General features: G+C 37.0%; 1 protein-coding gene across 16 annotated transcripts in view; it reads left to right on the forward strand.

Annotated features, from left to right (window-relative positions):
• The window catches only part of mycbp2 (MYC binding protein 2), a 221,518-nt gene that overhangs the window by 151,772 nt on the left and 48,452 nt on the right, over positions 1–21,294 (forward strand). For 13 of the 16 annotated variants that reach the window (XM_073027845.1, XM_073027703.1, XM_073027729.1 and 10 more), the window contains 9 exons: positions 1,436–1,660; positions 3,264–3,396; positions 5,299–5,421; positions 6,498–6,539; positions 8,682–8,846; positions 9,263–9,346; positions 10,153–11,805; positions 15,077–15,246; positions 18,626–18,870. In XM_073027845.1, coding sequence (XP_072883946.1) covers positions 1,436–1,660; positions 3,264–3,396; positions 5,299–5,421; positions 6,498–6,539; positions 8,682–8,846; positions 9,263–9,346; positions 10,153–11,805; positions 15,077–15,246; positions 18,626–18,870 — 2,840 coding nt within the window. The remainder of the gene's footprint in view (positions 1–1,435; positions 1,661–3,263; positions 3,397–5,298; positions 5,422–6,497; positions 6,540–8,681; positions 8,847–9,262; positions 9,347–10,152; positions 11,806–15,076; positions 15,247–18,625; positions 18,871–21,294) is intronic. The other 3 variants (XM_073027782.1, XM_073027835.1, XM_073027818.1) reach the window with 2 other exon arrangements.

The raw sequence follows: 21,294 nt of genomic DNA on the forward strand, positions 1-21,294 counted from the left end.
ATCCAGTATAAAAAGACTCAGCAAATTTTTGTTGTGTCCAAGATTACCATCTTCCAGATATTGGTTGCTTATTGAATTCATTGTGTAATAGTGTAATTAACTTAATAGGATGAAATTTATCAAGCTGTTTATTTCTGTGGCTAATAGGGAATACTTACAAATCCAAGAAGATAACAAGGGGGCAGTAGTTTGTGGGTTAGGGTGTCAAATTAGCATTTTCCCTGGAAAGTTTGCAGTTGTGATCAAAAAGTGTTTGCTACTGGAATCTGTGATTTAGTAATCATGCAAAGACGTGACCAGTTGAATTGTCTGCATTAAATTTGAGTTTGTCATATGCACAAGTGCAATGCAGGGCCAATGCAAGCTACATTCACAAGAAGAAAAATCACTCAATTTATACAAGACAGCACAATTGTTATAAAATATTGGAATATCATGTTGGCATGTTAGATAGTTGCAGAAATGATCTATGTTTCCCTCCTGCAATATTTTATTTCTAACCTTTGTGAATATAAATGTTGTCCTCCATCAGTTTTTCCCTTTATGAACTTTTCTTGTGTGTATTTATTATTCTGGCCATTAACACGTCTGTTTGCGGAGTTGAAACAATGACAACCTCTACACCTTGTTGGAGTAGCGAACTTTGTAATCAGTTTGGCTCATCTGGAACCTTTTTCTAGCGGAAGCAACTTCATTTCTCATCCACTATTAAAATGTTTTCTTGCCTTTCCCTTCTAGTGAATGTTATATGCAAGGTATCAACATGGCTTTTACAGATGGTTATGGAATTGATGAATATTTCGTCTTCATTTTTGTCTTTATTTGTTATATTGACCACAGTTTAAAGTATTTTTCTTTCACTAAGTTATCATTGTACCATTTTCATCAAGGTATAGAATGCATTTATTTTAAATATCAAGATTATTTCATACTAGTTAATAATTCCATGATAGTAGTGGTTTCCTCTCTTACAAGTAAGGTTTGGGATGCCTTTTACAAATTTTTCCTCAGAAAAGAATCTGTCAAAGATGAAAGCTACTTTAATGTTGCCAAATTCTCAGTAAAATTCTTCATGGTTTTGACTTTGAAGGGAACAGTAACCATTGTTGAACACTTCTTTTAGGAAATATTGCAGATTTGTATATCAGAGCCAACATATCCTTGAGCTGTTCTTTGATTGGAATAATTATGGGACTGTCATTCCAGGACATCTTGATATACCATGTGGTTACATTCCAACTTTGAGTGTTGACATTTGGACCTTGATAGAAAAGGCAGTAATTTTATAGTGTATGAAACAGTGAATTATGCTTTATTGTCTATGAATACTAATTTTGCTCCTGCAATCATAAACTTGAAGTTCTTGTTTTGTATGTTATAAATTGTCTGTAAAAAGCTGTTTTCAAATATACTAAATTACCCTTTTTATTTGTAGGAGCCTAAATCCATCACTGATGATTACTTCAGAGAAGTAAATTCACGTCGGTCCCATGAAGTAGTGTTGAAAGAGCAGGAAAAGATGTTCCTGCAAGGCGGACCAGGAGTATATAAGGTAGTGAAGACTGGGCCTTCAGGGCACAACATCAGGAGCTGCCCTAACCTTAGAGGTATCCCCATTGGAATGTTAGTACTTGGGAACAGAGTCAAGGCATTAGGCGAGGTATGGATTCATGAAAGTGTGTTATTGCAGGTACCAATCAACACAATAGAGCAAATGCTGCAAAATTGATGTCTTCTCAAGCTTTTGCATAGTATTATAAGAGGACATCTGGTATTGGTATAATTTCTTCTCTAAAATAGGTATTGTTGCATTTGGGTGCTTAACAAATGGTGGAAGCTTTTATACCATGCTTACCAAAGTTGCTGATTTGCTGGTGCATCCTTTACCTCTGAGCTATACTTTTTCAATGATTCAACATATTCTGTTTTGATTTTCTTTCATTTCTTCTAAATTTCAGAAACTAATGTTCATTATTATTTATGTCACACATTAATCACTCTTTAAATAGCAGTTTGATTTTAAAAATGCTATATTTTGTGAATATGTAAATTGATGTAAATATCTTTTTTATACAATTTTAAAGCTATATGTAGTAATTTAAATAATTGAGTTATAAACCAGCTTTTACTGAAATTAAGAGAATCTGATATTTGTGGATAATTCAATGTGAAATTGATTCTAAAATGTATTAGCTGCAGAAAATGTTTAAATGGGATTGAAAATTATAACTAATTTCTAATCATCCTGTTACTCGGGCCCAGTGATTGGTCATACAGATCTTTATTTTATACAATGGTGTTCCTACCAATTAAGAATAGTGCTGTATATTAAGAAACAATTACAATAGACAACATTTTAAAATCGATTGGGCTGGAATTTGCTGACTGAGTTAACAGCATGCAAATGAGGCATACCGTACATTAATAGACAGATTGTCTAGCAGTTTGGGACAAGGGCACCATCCCCCATGAATTGTGAATTGCTGCATGTTGGGTAACTGATCCTGCTCCAGCATTAATTTCACTAAAACATCTTTGCACTTAATCTTGCTCTATTTGCATATTACCTATCCATAAATTTAGACAAATAGTTAAATCTAGTAATTGTATGTGATTTTCAATGTAATTATTAATGACTGCCAGTTAATCTATCTGTCCAAGAAGTTGAACAACTAAAATCTCGGTGTTAAAAGTATTTCTTAAAATAGTAAATTGTACTTTCTGTCTTTCCATCCCTCAAATCACTTGTTCTTCCTCTCAATGTAACTAATCTAATATGTCTCCTTTGTTGTCCATTTAGTTTGCATTTCTTTCATCTAATTGATTTTGCTATATGGTTGATTTTGTTCTTCATCAAGTGCCAGATGCTCTTTGCCCTTCCTGCACTGTTGTCAGCTCTCACTTCTAGCAGCTTGAACATCAAAAATATTTTGGAGCGTTAAGGTTGCAGGAAAAATTCTCAACTAACCAGGCATGTGGTGAGAACCAAATCTCCAGCAAATTCTGGCCCATTGTGTCTAAATTCAGAGTCATCTTTTTAAGACTCAAAATCAAGAAGCTGCTATGCCAGACTAAGTACTTTATTTTGCATTGCTTTTGGCAATGTTTTCCCAGGTAAGATGGGTCTTTCCTTTCAATGATGAGCTGCAACCACTAAAGTTTTTAAAGTTAATCTTTAAAGCACTTAAACAATTTCAATTAAACAAGGATCACAATTGCATTACTAAACATAAAACAGAATAAAAGTGTCATTTGTGTAATAGGTAACAAACCATGAGGGCTCGTGGATTCAACTTGATAAGAACAGCATGGTGGAATTCTGTGAAAGTGGGGATGGTGAGGCCTGGTCTTTGGCCAGAGACCGAGGTGGTAACCAGTACTTAAGACATGAAGAGGGTAAGTGTCTTACATTTCAGTGACTCGCATTGCTGTAAATTATATTTTCAGAGTTGCTAGTTAAATAATTTGCTCCCTTGCATAACTTACGATTATTTTGTTTGCACTTTATACCAAAGAGATTGGGTAATGCATTGTGAAATTTTATTGGAAATTTTGCCTGCCGGCTTTAGAGTTTAACTGGGCACGGTGTTGGAAAACTTTTTTTTAAAAAAAATCATCTCCCAATTATAAATGTTTACACATTTCATTTTCATAAATACCAACCTTTATTCAAATGCTTAGCATTGAATATCAGCTGCTCTTTCTGAACCATGTTATGGCCAGTATTTTCCTATAATAGCAATCTTGAAATCTTTTAGTCAGAACTTGAAATGACATAGGTCAGTTAAAAATTTAAAAATGCTTAGATTTAAGTTTTATGAAATGTTGATCATAATAAAAACAGCTAAGTGTTCCTGTATCTGTATCTCCCCCCACTTCCCCCCCCCCCCCCAGAAGTTGCATCTGCTGTAGACCTTTTGTGGTGAAGGGTAAATTGCAATGGATAGAAGTTGATTCTAGCCATCACCAACCTCTCAAAACACTTCATCACCATAGATGTCAGTGAGATGATGGTCATTAATGTAGCTCACCCTGCTATTCTTGGGCAATGGTATGATTGTTGCCCTTTTGAAGCAGATGAGAACTTCTACCTGTAGCAATGAGAGATTGAAATTGCGCCACCGTCCAGTGTTTCACAGCAGGAAGTCTTGAAAATTAATTTTGTGATTCATGCGTGGAGGACAACATGACACAGCAAAATGTACAGTATAGATTAATTGCCATGAAATAGGTTCTTTGCATGTAGATGATCATTTTACCAATTTTTCTTAAAGGAATAGGGTGTCTATGCCCTTCTAGCCCTTTGAGCCAAGCTGTCCCAGCAATCTCACAACAGTAATTAACCCTAAACTAATCACAGGGCAATTAACCTACCCGACAAGTTGGATTGTGGGAGGCAATCGGAGCACTTGGGAAAAGGTACGCATTCCACTGGGAGGACTGAGAGAGCTCCAAATTCCAGAACGCCCCGAGCTGTAATAGCGTCACGCTAACTGCTACACTACCGTGGCTATCTTTGTCTTCAAGAATATCTTATTGAGCAATATTTCTGAGAATTAAGATACAAAACTACCATTTGGCTTCAAATTTGGAGCTACCTTAAATATAAACCAAGCAACCAGTTCAAAGTAAATATATTGTCATGTATGTCACCATATAAAACCCCGAGATTTGTCTTCTTGCGGGCATACTCAGTAAATCGAAGAACCATAATAGAATGAATGAAAGATGGTAACCAACAGGGCAGACTACCAACCAATGTGCAAATGACAGAAAACTCTGCAAATGCAAAAGAGAAGGAAAAAAATAAATAAACATTGAGAGCATGAGATAAGAGTCCTTGAAAATGAGTCAATAAATTTTGGTAACAGTTCAGTGATGGAACAAGTGAATTCGCATGAAGTTATTTCCACTGGTTCAAGAGACTGATGGTTGAGGAGTAATAACTGTTTTTGAACCTGTTTAAATTAAACAGGCGAATTAAAGCTGGTCTAAGACCTTTCTCAAAATGAGCTTGTCAATAAGGTCTTGAATGCCTAGACACAGGATTGTTCTTGCTGTTCTGTCATGAGCACGTCCCTTTTCGGCTAGAGGCATTCTCCAATACCGGCTGGAATGATCACTTGTTAATTTGATGTTTGCCTTTTGTCTTTTGAAAAAAAATGTCACTTCTTTTCAAAATTAAGTGAAAAATATACATTGTACCTAATCAGTTTTGACTCCAAGTGAAAATGCATTTTTTACATTTCAGTCAAATGCTTTTGTTTGCGAAAGAGCTCTAATGTTTGCCTTTGACAGAACAAGTGCTATTGGATCAAGCACCTCAGACGCCTCCACCCAGTCCTTTCACAGCTCCTGCTTTCAACAGAAGTGCTAGTGGCAACAGTCAAGGATTTGATTACAGCCTTGCAAATACCAAAGGTGTGAGAAAACACTTGCATAATTTTCTGTTGATAAATTTCTGGTCCATGCAGGTTAAAGCACTTCCAATTTATTCTCCTATATTTTAGATCTCCCCCTGCTTAGTGTTGTTTATGGAGAAATATTCTTTGGAATACCATCTCTGGTTCTGATGATAATAAAATGAATATAATTTCTATATTGAATGTATACCAAACAATCTGGTATATTTTGTGTTTGCATGACTGGTTTTATAAATTATTCTCTGCAATTTCTGAAGAAGGATAATTGTGTATATAAAAAAGAATTAAGAACAACACATTTACCATTTGATAAACTGTCTTTTTTAAACATTTTTTTGCTGTGCACTCTGCTCTCTATCAATTCAGATATTAATTTATTATTTATATATAATTTCTTTAGAGAAGAATCTTGTGGCCAGATTAGCTGTAGCTTGAGTCAGTTGTCTATGTTTGCAAAAATCTCTATTTTTACGTTGTTCTTGAAACTCAACTGAACAATTGTTTTATTCAATAGTAATTAAATTTTGAAGCCCCATTTTTTTGGTGGGATTTTTATGTGTTTATAAAATTGCAGCCACAAGAAGTCAAATGATTATTTTGGGAATTGTTCCAGAATATTAAGAAATGCAAATTCAATGACTAGAAAAATTAGAAATCAAACAGCCATAGATCTGTAGGAAAAGAACTCATTTAACAAAAGCCAATACTTTAATCAGCAGAAGCTCCCATAAAATTGCACAGGAATTTTTACACTAGAATTCTATGTTTGAATTGCTTAAGTGGACTTTATCGTGCATCCTATTTACTCAAAAACATGATGGCTTATCTTAGCTATAATTTGTTGCTTCATATTTTAGATTGTCATTTAAAATGTAGCACAGCTGTTCTGATAAATATTGTAATAAATTTTGAGGTCAAGGGCCTTGTCTTTTGAATTGTATAACAAATACAGTATTAATCTTTATTACTTAGTTATGCCATTTGTTTCTACTTTGTATTATGGCAGTTAAAATTCAAGATTTTGACACAAAATTAAAGCTTTATGCTAAATTTGTCGCATTTTCTATTTTAAAGATGAAGTAACAAGTCTAGATTTAGGATCGTTCACAGAACCTGGTAAGTGCGAATATTATGATGTTTACATACTGCATTTAAGTAGTTAGGAAAGTAGTATTAATTTTTAAATGACATGAATTCCCAAGGAAAATTTGTTTTTGTTAATATAATTTTGTGTAAATTTGTAAAATTGTTCAAGTGCAGTTCAAAGTTTGAAATTCAGCATAGCATGTAAGTAACTTCAACAATGTTGTTTACAAGATTACCCTTGCAGTCTACTACACTTCGAATCAGTAAAAAAATTTCTTGTACTGTCTAGTATTTCGCATGAGTATGTGGCACGTGCTACATAACACTAAGATTTGTCTAAGATGTTCTGTTTTAATTAGCTTCTTACAGTGGTTCTAGAATGGAAAGGCTCCATCCTTATTTTCAAAGAATTTTTAGGCCATGATTCAACTGGTCTCAAGATTGAAAACCTCAGTCATCTGTAAAATATAAGCAAAATTATTCATTAATGTGCTTTTTAATGGTCTGCTTAATATTGTTCCATCAAATAAATTGCTTTCCTTTTCTTGTTCTTGGCTATCTCAGCACTAAACTTAGTCAAACAAGATTCTAGCAGTCTTCCGGGCCACATCCTTGCCTAAAACTGGCCATAAAATGATCTACAAGGGAATCCTTGAATTGACTTGTTAATCATGTGTATTATACTTGTTCTCCATTTTTTATTCTACTTGCTGTTTCAGTCTTATAATATTGTGTTATACTTAAGCTTCAAGACCTGATAAGGATAGTGGAACAAAAATAAATAAAATTGCCATTTTTGCAGCTTTTTTCATTTAACAATCCTTATTTACCTTACCTATACTGATGCTACATTTTTTTTGTGTAATGGGTTCCAATTATTAAGCATGTTTAAATCTCTCCTTTCTTTGGGAGTGAAGAGAGACAAGTGTCTTTCAAGGTCTCTTTCACTCACTTGTGTACCAGTAAGCTGGGGTGTAATATAGATTGGTCCAATGCACTTTTCCTGTGGACTTCTCAGTACCACTTTAAAACACAGCAAACTTCTCTTATGTTTCAGACAACATCCTAAATCACAGAGCAATTGTAGCAAAGTGGTTAAATTACTGGGCAGATATTCAGAGGTTCCTTAATCAAAGATTTGAGTACAAATCCATTATATTAATTGGAAAATTTATATACAGATAATCAAATAAAAAGCTAGTATCAAAAATTGCAACAGTAAGAGTACCAGATTGCTGCAAAAGCCATCTAGCTCATTAATGCCCTTCAGGAGAAATCTGTCCTCGTTCAGTATGATTATACTTGATGCAAAGAAAATAACCCGAAGCATGGCAAAGCATTTGTCTACCTCTTTGTATTGTATTCCAGAGTACAAGTTCCATATTATTATGACCTGTTGTACCATTAAAGACATGAATGCACAACCTTGACTTGGATAGTAGTGTCAGAATTGAGCTCAGAGACTGAGAGAGAGGGGCACAAAGCAGACTATACAGTGAGGAATGTTAGGAGTGATTAAAACATTGGTGAGTTACTTTTAAAGATAGAATTAAACCATCAAAAAATTGGGTAACAATGCAGGGCAAACTCAGCAAGTCAAGCAGTATCTCTGGAGGGGAATAAATTGTCAATGTTTTGGGTTGAGAACCTTCATCAGGACTGGAAAGGAAGGGGGCAGAAGCCAGAGGGAGAAAGTGGGGGGAGAGAAAGGGAGTACAAGCTAAACAGGTGATGGGTGAGACCAGGGTAAAGGGAAAGGTTGGGGGTTAGCGGTGACAGGATGAGCTGAGAGCTGGGAGGTGATAGGTAAAAGAGATAAAGGGTTGATATTTGGAGAATATTACTATACATAAGCATATATCTTCAGAGGACTGCCTTGTGTAAGTACTATAAATTGCCGTAGTTTATTTTATGTTTGTCAGATTATCCAACCAATCAGAATTATTACCTAAATATTTTAAAGGTATTTGAGCAAAAGTTTAGAATACAGGTCTTCATTTATTTACTGTATGTATTTATATAAACTCTAGTAGCTTTGCCATTAAGATAAAATGGGTTATGTACCCCATTTTTGTGTTCGTATACTTTAAAAGCTTTGTAATATCACTAGAAGGTATGATTTAAGGGAATTAAGGAACCAAACCTAGTCTTGTATAATTTTACCTGCTACAGGTGACCAACTGAGCGCCATACTGAATACCATTCAGTCACAGCCTTTCCTCCCAGCTTCTTCTAGCGTCTTTGGTCAAGCTGCAAAGCCTTCCTCTTCCCTTGTTCACAGCCCATTTGTGTTTGGACAGCCCCTTTCTTTGCCGCAGTCTCAACCACAGCTTCTGAGTAAGTCTGTCTGTCTCACCTGCCTAACATATTCCTTCCTTCCTTTGGCTTTGCTATTGTGCCTTGGTATACCTTCTTCCCTCAGTAGTGTACCAGATTAATTTTGAGTTTCCATGCATACCTTTTGCATATTTTACAACATGCTGTTACATATTAGTAACTTGTGCAGACTGTGATGCTCTTTATTATCTCCAAAGTTTTAATCCTAAAGTAATGATTTGGTCCATTGGATTAGTACTGAAATTGTCAAAGTGTGGTCACTTGTAAACACAACTGTTTTTAGTTTTGAAAGCATACAGCTGACTAAGTTTATGCTTTTAAAAAAATATCTGCAAATAGCTTTGCTTGATCTTGCTGCTGTGGCATTTCTATCATTGAATCTTTTGCTGCTTATCTGCTGCTGTCTTCCTCTGTAGACACTTCACGCAGCCTTGCTTCACGTGAGCGCTCATGCACAGGGCCTGGGTCAGGTTTCTACTCTCTATCTCTGAAGTCAAAGGGTGGGTATATGGTGATTTTTAATATCTAATTATATGACTATTGAAATCCTGCAGAGGACAACAAGGCTGTTTCTAACTTACTCATACATAAATGTTGATTTTTATTTGCATATTGGAATTCAAATTTATCTAGTAATATACTGGTCCCTGCTCATACTTATGAACCCAATTTTCTTCTCTAGCTTCAGTTGATGAAAGAGTGTTTTTACAAAGTTGTAGAAATTCTTGAGGATGGACTTTGAGATTTAATTGTTTTGGTCTTTATCAACAAAACTAATTTCTTTTTATAAACTCTTAGGTAAACCAAAGGTAATTTATTGAATCTCCACTTATTATTGAAGGCTTCAATATCATTTTCTTTATGAAAATTGATTTCATTCAAATAAGGTTGAATAGATCTGACTGCCTTGTATGCAGCCTGAGGTATAATTGCACTGTTAACCTAACCACAGTTATATGATTTTTTTTAAGTGAGACTTTACAAACTGACCTTGTGAAATTTAACCTGATCTTCACTATCTTTTTGTTTTGAAGGATTGACATGGAAAGACAAGTGCTTGATGACATTTGCACTTTGACTTTAAAACTAATTACCACCTTAGTATTCACTTTTTAAATGATTAAAGATTTGAAATGCTTTGTGTAAAATTCTGAGGGAATTTTTTTTTTAAATTATTGAAAAATCAACAATGTTGAAGTTACTTTCTTTTACCTGTTATTATTTCCAGACATTAAGGTTTGTAATGAAATAGTCTGGTTTTGTTTCAGAGATAAAAATAGTGAGTATTTTCCAAAATAATTTTCAGGTGATAAAGGAAATGCTGTAGTATCTGGAAGGCCTTCAACTCCTTCTGGAAACATTGACTTGCCCTTCAAACACAAAACTGAAAATCAATTGCAAAAAATCGAAGGTCGGATCAACAAGGTTGCTGTAGAACAAACAAAGGCAAAAAATGCAGAAAATTTGACTGCTAGCGAATCTCTAATGCTTAAATCTGATGCTGCCAAGTTGAGGTCAGACTCTCATAGTCGATCTCTTTCACCAAATCACAATACATTACAATTGCTAAAAACTGATGAGAGGACAATCATTGGACCAAGGGCAGAATCACCAGCGCCAGGTTCACGGTCAGCATTGCCAAAGCAAAAGTTGTCTGGTAAAGCTATCTCATCGAGTGCTAATTCTCCAAGGTCATACTCTCCACATGAGAAAAACTTAACTCATAAAATCAATACAGCCTCAAAAATTAAGTTGGATCCACCACGGGAGAGATCAAAATCTGATTCCTATACTTTGGACCCTGATACAGTTCGTAAGAAAAGAGTTCCTCTGACTGAGAACTTGCGAGGGCGCTCAACTTCACCCAAACCAAAACTATTACCCAAGGAGGCTAAGCCTGCCACCAGCATGGAAAACAGAGTGCCATCCCCTCAGATTGTGCAAGAAAATCTCCACAGTGAGATAGTTGCTATTTGTACATCTAGTACTCTGACAACAACCAGCAATTCAGATGCAGTATCTGAAAAGCGAGCGGAATTGCACAACCCTGAAGACTCCACCCCAAAGGTTCACTTCAGCATTGGCAAAGCTCCACCCAAAGAAGAACAAGAAACTCGATCATCCCCAAAGATGAGCCGTAAGAGTACTGGCAGACATGCAAGGCCCAAGAAGGAGAAAATGGGAACCATTTTCAAAGAAGAAAATGCTTCTTCATCTGTTGAGCCACCAAAGCGAGCAATGTCCCCTTCTGTTGCGGAATGTGCACGTGCTGTATTTGCAGCTTTCCTGTGGCATGAAGGGATTGTCCATGATGCCATGGCATGCTCATCTTTCTTAAAGTTCAATCCTGACCTGAATAAAGAGCATGCACCAATGAGAAGCAGCCTTTACAACCAACCAGGGATTGAGGAAAGAGAGACGAAACTAAAGAACAGGCACTCATTGGAAATATCGTCTGCTCTAAACATGTTTAATATTTCTCCTCATGGTCCAGACATATCTAAAATGGGCAGCATTAATAAAAATAAAGTGCTCTCAATGCTCAAAGAACCCCCATTGCCTGAAAAAAATGAAGATGGAAAGGTAGATTCAACAGTCTATGAACCTTCAAACCATTATTCTGTGAAGAGCAAGTCCCCATTGCCACTCACTTTACAGCACCTGGTTGCCTTTTGGGAGGATATTTCAATGGCAACCATCAAAGCAGCCACTCAGAATATGATCTTTCCTAGTCCTGGTTCAAGTGCTGTATTGAAGAAAAAAGAGAATGAGAAAGATAACAAAAAGAGCAAGAAAGAAAAGAAAAAGAAAGACAAAGCAGAAGCAAGACCACGAGGAAATCTCTTTGGAGAAATGGCGCAGCTTGCAATGGGAGGCCCGGAGAAAGATACTATATGTGAACTGTGTGGTGAATCTCATCAATATCCAGTAACATATCACATGAGACAAGTTCATCCAGGTAACTAAATTATTTGTCAATCCAGTTTAAAATGTCTATAATAATACATAGTTTTTAGTTGTCAAAGTTGAGTTCATTGTCATATACACGTCTCTGCATAGGTGCAATGGAAAAACTTTCTTACAGCAGCATCATGTAAGCAGTATTCACAAAAAAGAAACAAACATAAATATTCACAATTTTTTACAAAGAAGAACACAGTTAGAACAATAAAACAATCCAAGGTCATTTAGCTCTGCATTTGCTAATTGCAGATTTTTTGGGTGGTCTTGGTGATACCTCAGCTGGTTTTATGTCTAGCTTTTACCATTGCAGGCAGTGGCAGTTTTTGCCTTTACCCAACATGTGTGAAGATCAAGCTGGTTGTGCTAGGATATGTATTTCAGCATTGGGCCACACATCCCCTATTTTAGTCCCTTTTAAACTGCAAGTACCCACTTACATAAAAGAGAATAGGTATTATAATTTAAATGTGCCAACAAGCAGTGGAGCAGCAGGAGTCAGGCAACTGATGGAAAGTAGCAGATGTTGCCAGCAGTCAACATAACTTCTGCCCTTCATGTAAGCAGGTCTTTTTGCACTCCAATGGTGCCAAAATAATATCCATTATATCTTGAGAGGATTTGGCCTCCATTGATACTCTCAATCATGACCTGAAGTTGATACTCTCTTCTCATGTCTTGGCCTCAGTCTTTTCTGGTTGTTCCTTCCATCTGCTGATCATACCACAGACTAGTCCACCTATTAGCCTGAAGATAGCAGAATAATAAACTAGTAAAACCTCACTATTGTGATAGGTTTTCCTATGCTTGCAAGTGCCCTATTAATGGTGGAGCTTGAATGTCTTACACAAGGGAAGGTGGGTATCAAGCCTAATCTGGTCTCTTCATGCAGTAAATTTCTATGCTTCCACAGTGAAGACCATTTAACTCTATGACAATGTTAGCCACGAGCTACTTATCCTATCCCAAGTTCATTATGTAGTCTTGTAATTCTGGCACATCAAATCAGAGCTCAATCAGATACCTTTTAAGTATGACCAGAGTTTCTGCCTCCGTGTCAATTTTATTTCTTTAGCTCATTTCTCCACAGATTAAAAGCTTCATTCTCCAACTCTCCTGTAATCTTCCAATTATCTGAAATCCATCTCTCCTAATTATTGATCTTCATTCTTAAATAAAAGCGTCCTTTTCCCTCTTATTTGGGGGATCTTAAACAACTAAATTGCATCTTCACTCATTCTCATTTGTCCATTCTTTCAATAAAACTACTTTTTTTTGTTCTGCTCTTGGGGGTGTTATTGATTAACAGTACAAATCAAGTATCATTGGCAGCTTTTTCCACCCATCTCATTTTTAGTTAAAATGACCCCCTTCCGTTCAGCTGAAATTGAGGAAATGGACCTGGACTACGGTTTACATCTATCCTGGAAGTTTACTTTATCGCAGTTGGTATACAAGCAGTGGCAATGTGTAGTGAGACTGTCAGAAAGGGCAAACAGATCATAGGGCAAGATTGCAGTCATTAGGATGAGTTGCAGTGTAATGGGCGACAAAATCGAAAAGGGTGACAAATACAGGATTGAAGGTGTTATCTTTGAAAGCACGAGGTATACAGAATAAAATATGATTGGCAGGTATGATGATGTGGGCATCACCGAGTCGTGGCTGAAAGAAGATCATAGTTGGTAGTTTAACATCCAAGGATATACATTATATAGAAAGGGTAGGCAAAGGGGGTGGTATCGCTCTGTTGGTAAATAAAAATGAAATAAATCCTTAGAAGGAGGTGGCATAGGTAGGATCAGAAAATGTAGAATCATTGTGTGTAGAGTTAAGAAACTGCAGGGGTAAAAAGACCCTGATGGGAGCTATATACAGGCCTCTGAACAGTTGCCTAGATGTGAACTACAAATTATAATGGAAGATAGGAAATGCACGTCAAAAGGGCAGTGTTACAATAGTCATGGAGGATTTCAATATGCAGATAGACTGGGAAAATCAGGTTGGTGCTGATTTTGGATCCCGAGAGAGAATTTGTAAAATGCCTATGAGATGGCTTTTTAGAGCAACTTTTGCTTGAGTCCACTAGAAGATCAGCTATTCTGGAAATGATGTTGCGTAATGAACCAGATTTGATTAGGGAGCTTAAGGTAAAGAAACTCTTAGCAGGCAGTGATCATAAGGTAATAGAATTTACCCTGCAATTTGGGAAGGAAAAGCTAAGTCAAATATATTAGTATTATAGTGGAGTAAAGCGAATTACAGAGGCATGAGAGAATAGCTGGCAAAAGTTGATTGGAAAGGTCATTAACAGGGATGATGGCCAAGCAGAAAGAGCTGGAGTTTATTGGAGCAATTCAGAAGGTGAAGGGTAGATGCATCCCAAAGGAGTAATAGTTTTCTAAAGGCAGGACATGGCTGACAAGGGAATTCAAAGCCAACATAGAAGCAAAAGCGAGAGAAATGGCAGAGGAAATGAATAAGTATTTTGTCTGAGTCTTCACTGTGGAAGACACTTGCAGTGTGTCAGAAGTTTGAGTGTCAGGGGGCAAAAGCAAGTGCAGATTTCTTGAGAGTTCTTGAGAAGCTGAAAGGTCTGAAGGTGGTAGAATCACCTAGACCAGATGGACTACACCTCAGGGTTTTGAAAGGGGTAGCTGAAGAGATTGTTAATATTGATCATTAGTAATGGGCTTTCTTTCATTAGAGCATTGGCTGATTGACAAGAGGCAGAGAGTGGGAATAAAGGGAGTCTTTTCTGATTACTTGGGACAAGTGGTGTTCCACAGGGGTCTGTTTTGGGACTACTTTTTACATTGTTTGCCAGTGATTTGAATGATGGAATTGATGGCTTTGCGGCCAGGTTAACTCATGATATGAAGATAGGTAGAGGGGCAGGTAGTATTGAAGAAGCAGGGAGTCTGCAGACATCCTTAGTCAGATTAGGAGAATGGGCAAAGTGGCACTTTGGTAGAAGGAACAAAAGCATAGACTATCTTCTAAAGGGGGAAAAAATTCAAAAATCCAAGGTGCAGGAAGATCTGGGAGTCCTCGTGCAGGATTCCCTAAAGCAGGAGTTCCCAGCCTTTTTTAAATGCCATGGACTAATACCATTAATGACTTCATACTGCTCCTATGTCATTTGGTTTTGTGGTTTAATAAACAGCTATTTTAGGTATGGCTTTTTGCATTGTGATAAAATTGGTGTTCTTTGATTTACTAAATTTATCATCCAGTTCCATCTATAAAGACTTCTTATCTTGATAAAGGTTGTGGTCGCTATGCTGGAGGACAGGGGTATAATAGCATTGGTCACTTCTGTGGAGGATGGGCAGGTAACTGTGGCGATGGAGGTGTCGGAGGAAGCACCTGGTATCTGGTATGTGACCGTTGCAGGGAGAAATATCTCCGGGAAAAACAAGCTGCAGCTCGTGAAAAGGTATGTACTCTGTGTTGAAATTGACCTTTGCATTTTAAACAGCACATTGTGCAAAAATAATCCATTGTACAACTGTGCACTGATCCTACGTAAATTTCAAGTTTGGTTTTAATTAATTAAAAACAAATGTTTTTTGTTGGTGTATCCAGTTTTAATTAGTACTAATCCTGTGATTCTTGGATACCATCACATTTACTGGCTAGCCCACTACAGCTATGAATGTACCGTATGATAGTGTGTTCACAAAAATTGGTGCATAGTCCATATTTATTATTAACTACAAATTTATTTTAAGCTGTTGATCTTTAAAATAAAGTGTCTAGGGATCCATTAATTCGGTGGTCCCTAACCACTGGTCCACGGCCCGGTGATTGGGGATCACTGCATTAATGTAATGGTACAAAAATTGAAATGCATTTTGTAGAAAATTGAAATTTCTATGGATATCTTTCCACATTCATTATCAATATTGTAAGCAGGACTCTTGCCATCAGAGCAACCATACAGAAGAGAGATTTCAAAGCAAAAGCACTTTGACTTTCCATTGACAATATGCATTAAACTTATTCCAAAAGAACATTCCCCACACCTGTATCACTTCACACAGCAGAACGAACAATTTGCATTTGATCAATGTATCACTGTTTCTCTGAGACCATGGTGACTTAATGATGTGTGGTACTGATACTTGTTTTTGAGGGAGTATATCTCCATCTATGATTTTTGCAACTTATAAAAGGAAGAAAGATCATCTTTCCATCAGTTCCACACTTTTTTTTTGTCTAGTGTCAGGCAAATTCCCTTTTGTTTTGTTAACATTAAGAAAATGTTTAGTTATTGACTTCAGGAGAACTCAAACCATTTGCAGCCTCCTTTACATCAGTGGCACAGCAGTAGAGACTGTAAACAGTTTCAAACTCCTGGGAGTGCACATAATACTTTATAGTCCCAGAACACATCCTACACAGTCAAGTTCATCAACACCTCTACTTTCTGAGGAGGCTGAAGAGAGCTGGTCTTTGTACATCCATGCTAACGTCGTTCTACAGATAAGCAGTAGAGAGCATTCTGACAAGTTGCATCACTGCTTAGTATGGAAACTGCACTATGGCTAACAGGAAGGCTCTAAAATGGGTAGTCAAAACTGGCCAATGCATCACCTGCTATCAAGGATATATATGCAAAAAGGTGCTAGTTATATGAAGGATCCCACCCACCGTGTTTGTCCTAATCCCATCAGGGAGGAGGCTACACAGCATCCATGCCATGACCACCAGATTCAAAAGCAGTTACTTTCCCAAGCTGTAAAACTCCACCCACTAACTCTACCACTATTTTATTATTTCCTGTCAGTCATCTTGTGTATAGCCCAGTGTCACTTTATGAATATACAATTAATGTATATAAGCTGTCTTGTGTTTTTATAATTATTGTTTTTTTATCATTGTGTTGTTTATTTTTGGGGCTTGGTGCTGCTTTGGACCCAGGGTAACAATTATTTTGTTTGCCTTTACACTTGTGTACAGGAACTGACATTACACAATCTTGAATCTAGCTCCTAGAGGTTAAAAACTTGCTGTATTTGTAAACTTAACCCCGTCTCAGATAGATCAAAGTGTAAAATATACTGAGTTTTGAAATGTAAAATGAAAGCAATATGCTAGAATAAGTTACCAATCCGTTAAGCTCTAGTCCCCAGCTTTCCAGAATACTGCCTCACAGAGCCAAATAAAGTAGTTTTCAACATGGGCATGCAAATATTGGGAAAAAGAAGTAGAAATGAATGTTATTATTCACAAATTAATGCTCCATTTTGGTTTGCATGTCAGAATATGTGTTGCATTGAATTCTTTTCAGTAGAATTTACATGAAAAATATTTGGGAAGGGGATTACTAGAAATCTAAAGAATGAATTTTCCTAATGACAAATAATTGAATAATTCAGATTTGAGCAATCGGTTATATTTTTGTTTATAATCTCTCTCGTTGTGATTTGCCAATTTGGAGGAGGGTAAGGAGCATAGAATAAATGATCAGTAGAAGACTTGTATGGTCCAGTTAGAAAGGCACCATGCAGCTTATGTCCTAGTGGTAGGCAGCGGAATCCTGAGATATCTGTTGATTATTGATTTTGTCACTCAATATACACCCACTCCTGACCTACAGTATTGATGAACACTAACACCCCTCAGAGGTACTGAAGCTGCCATACTAGCATTCCTTTGATCGATTGTGGCTTTCAGATCTAGTGCTATGTACCACTGTTATAGTTGCAAGAAAAAGTTTGTGAACCCTTTGTAATTACCTGGTGTTCTGTACTAATTATTCATAAAATGTGGTCTGATCTTCGTCTAAGTCACAATAACAGACAAATGCAATCTGCCTAAACCAATAAAACACAAACAATTGTTTATTCATGGCCTTATTGAACACAATGTTTAATCATCCGTAGTCCAGACTGGAAAATGTATGTAAACGCTTGTATTTAATAACTGGTAGAACCTCCTTTAGTAGCAATAACCTCCACCAAGCATTTCCTACAGCTGCTGATCAAACTTGCAAAGTGGTGAGGAGTAATTTTAGACCATTCTTCCATTCAAAACTGTTTCAATTCATCAGTATTTCTGGGATACCTTGCATAAACAGCCCTCTTTAGATCATGCCACAGCACCTGGACTTTGACTTCGCCATTCCAAAACACAAATTTTCTTTTTAAACCATTCTGTTTTTGATTTACTCTTGTGTTTCAGATCGTTGTCTTGTTGCATCATCCAACCTCTATTAAGCTTCAGGTGATGGATTGCTACCCTGATTTTCTCCTGTAAAATGTCTTGATACAATTTTGCATTCATTGTTTCCTCAATGATTGCAAGCTATCCAGTCCTTGAGGCAGCAAAGCAGCCCCAAACCATGTGCTCTTTCCACCATGTTTCACAGTTGAGATGAGGTTTTGGTGTTGGTGTGCAGTACCCTTTTTCCTCGAAACAAAGCTGTGTGCATTTCTGCCAGCAAGTTCAACTTTTCTCTCATCTGTCCACAGAATATTGTGCCAGAAGCATTGTGGAGCATTCAGGTGGTCTTTTGCAAACTTCTGATGTGCAGCAATTTTTTTTGGAGAGCAGTGGTTTCCTCTGTGGTGTCCTACCATGAACACCATTCATGTTCAGTGTTTTTCTTACAGTGGACAGATGAACAGAGACTTCCTTGCAATTGTATATCATCACTCAAATCGAGAGCTAAATAAATATCTTGGATTTGTGCATTTTAAAATGCAGTAATGATACTACTTTTAACAAATGCTTGTGCTTTGATTTTTCACTTGATTTTGTGATTCAGGGAGAATAGTGATCCAGTCAATTTGGTGCTTTATTTTTTGCAGGTTAAACAGGCCAGGAAAAAACCTGTGCAGGTTAAGACTCCACGGGCCCTGCCTTCCATGGAAGCTCATCAAGTGATAAAAGCAAACTCTATGTTCTTGCTGTCACTAAGCAGTGCAGCAGAACCAAATATTCTTTGTTACCAACCTCCAAGGCCTTTCCATTCACATCTTCCAAGTTTGAAAGAGGGCATTTCTGATGAATTCTCCAATAAATATCCATGCCTCTATCTACAGACTCTTGCCAGGTACAGTACAAGATATTTGCTCAAAACTGATCCTTTGCTAAAACTGGTAACATTGCAAGATGACATCCTGTTATACACACATTTTCATGAAATAATGACATTTGTGAAATAAAATAACTTCAATTGTGCAGTAAATAAGCTAAAATAATGCAAATACTGGAAATGTAAAATAAAACAGAACAGAGTTGGCAACAACTGGTGTATAAAACATGATATTTTGGGGCGATAATCTTAAAATAAGAAAGAACACTGTTACAATGAGTTTAAATCAATTTTCTCGGCTTCATCTATTCAATGGATTACCTGTGTGTCTGTTCTTCTGCAACTTGCATTCTTCCCAGTCAATATAATCTATACTTCATTCATTTCAATCAATTGGCACATTGCTCTTTGGCTTTTGCATGTCCACATATTTTTCTACCATAATTTTTTCAAACAAATTCATGACAGCCGGCATGAAATTTGAGTATCTTTTTTTTAAACCCCTTTTTGGGGTTACAGAATTGGTTTACAGTACATTGACAACTGACCAGCTATTTAAGAACGTACTTAAATTATTCCAGCAGTAACTTTCGGTGGTATGTTAATTGGCCAATTAATATGCATATCCAGCACAATAAAATAGCAAAAGCTGATGATGAGAATCAGTTCATACAGTGCAAACTGCAGAGGACCATAAGTTAGGCAGCAAGCTCTGGAGGTTTCCAACTTGTGACTTGTCTCCTTTTCACTGAACTTGCTGGTTGATTTTTAAGGTGTTAACAACTTGCTAAAATGGGAGATCTATCATTCTCAAAAAAAATCTTTATATACAGTGTAATACATGTGTGTCATTTCCCTTTTTAACATCCTTTGCTTCCTAATACAGATAGTAGAGCAAAGGTAGTGGAAGCAGTATGTCTGATGAGACAAAAAAATGTTAATATATTTTATACTTTCTCTCACTTGTGTCACAGGTGACTCTACCAGATCCAGTTCAGTCTTCCTACTTAAACTAAGCATTTTCTCATCTTGTTAATGCTGCCTTATAATATAACAACCCAAGCACCTGCCAGCTGAACCAGTTGTCATTTCTTGAGGTGGAAGCTGCTCAGAGCATTGCTGAGATAGTACACATTTCTGGTCTCTTTTTTCCACCCAGAGCCTCTATCTTAATCACAGCTTACCCATTCCTAAGCAGTGGGTTGTAGTAAACTTCCTACTTTCCCTCGCCATCATGTCAGCCAATCACTAAATTGGCTCATAGCTCAAAAGATCAGGGGCCTGGGTTCAGGGGGAAAAAAACCTAAAATACGCAAAACCGAGCTTGATGCTTTAAAATCTATGACAGTTGTAACCCTCAGTTCGGCTAGCAGCTTAATCTAGGAGATGATTGCCCCTGGATTGGCCAAACTTAACAAATCTTGTTTGGGTTGATGCTGCACAAGGTGTGGCCTGTTACAAATCAGTACCAGGAAATAACAAACAGTACACAATATGTGATTAAATTATTGAACTTTATAATTCTTAATTTGACTATATGGTTAATAAAGAAACAAAAAAAAGGCATTCTCCTGAAACAGTCTAATGCGAAAATGTTAGAGCTCATGGTTTCGTCCATTTGTTCCCGTCGTCATCCTCCGAGAGTAGTCGACCCTTGGACTGTCAGTCCACTCCATCCGGCGGTCTACCAACTCTCTCCATTCGAGTCCTCTCTCTTCATCTCTCAATGACAAGACCATGGAAAAACCCTCTTCCAGACCCACGAGAAAGAACAGCACCCCCCTCATTGGCTAACATACATTTCAAAGACCCATTATCTCTAGTCATAACCCAAACATTGCTGTTACAGAAAAACCATTACCTTAGCCTTAACAGTGAAACATTACAGAGAGGCCATTACATTAGCAGTGAAACCTTACAGTGTGTTACACAGTTTTGGCAAAAGGCAAATCTCTTCCCTGGTTTTGGCTTCTGATGAAACTTACCACTTTGAAGTGGGCCTGCGGTATTTTGGGCCCACAGTAACAGAACAGATAGCGTGATGTTAGTTCGGCATTTGATTCCAGCATCACATGTAAAGAGTCTGTGTGTCCTCCCTGAGCAGTGTGTGGGTCTTCCCCGGGTGCTGCAGTTTCCTCCCAGAGTCCAAAGGTGTACCGGGTAGGTTAATTGGTCATTGTAAGTTGTCCTGTGATTTGGGTAGGGTTAAATCAGAGTAGCTGAGGTGGCACAGCTCGCAGAGCCAGAAGGACCTCCTCTGTGCCGTTTTGCTAAGTTAATAAATAGTAGAGAGCAGAGCAATTTTAAAAAAAAACAGATTCTTGATATGAAGCAGACATTACCTGCTTTTATTACCAGTATATAGCTGTTTACAGAATTGCATAAAAACATATTCTTAGAAACTTGACTATCAGAAAATCAGGAAAAGTCATTTCCTAGAGA

The sequence above is a fragment of the Hemitrygon akajei genome, chromosome 2, assembly GCF_048418815.1.
Source record: "Hemitrygon akajei chromosome 2, sHemAka1.3, whole genome shotgun sequence".
Taxonomy (NCBI): Eukaryota; Metazoa; Chordata; class Chondrichthyes; order Myliobatiformes; family Dasyatidae; genus Hemitrygon; species Hemitrygon akajei.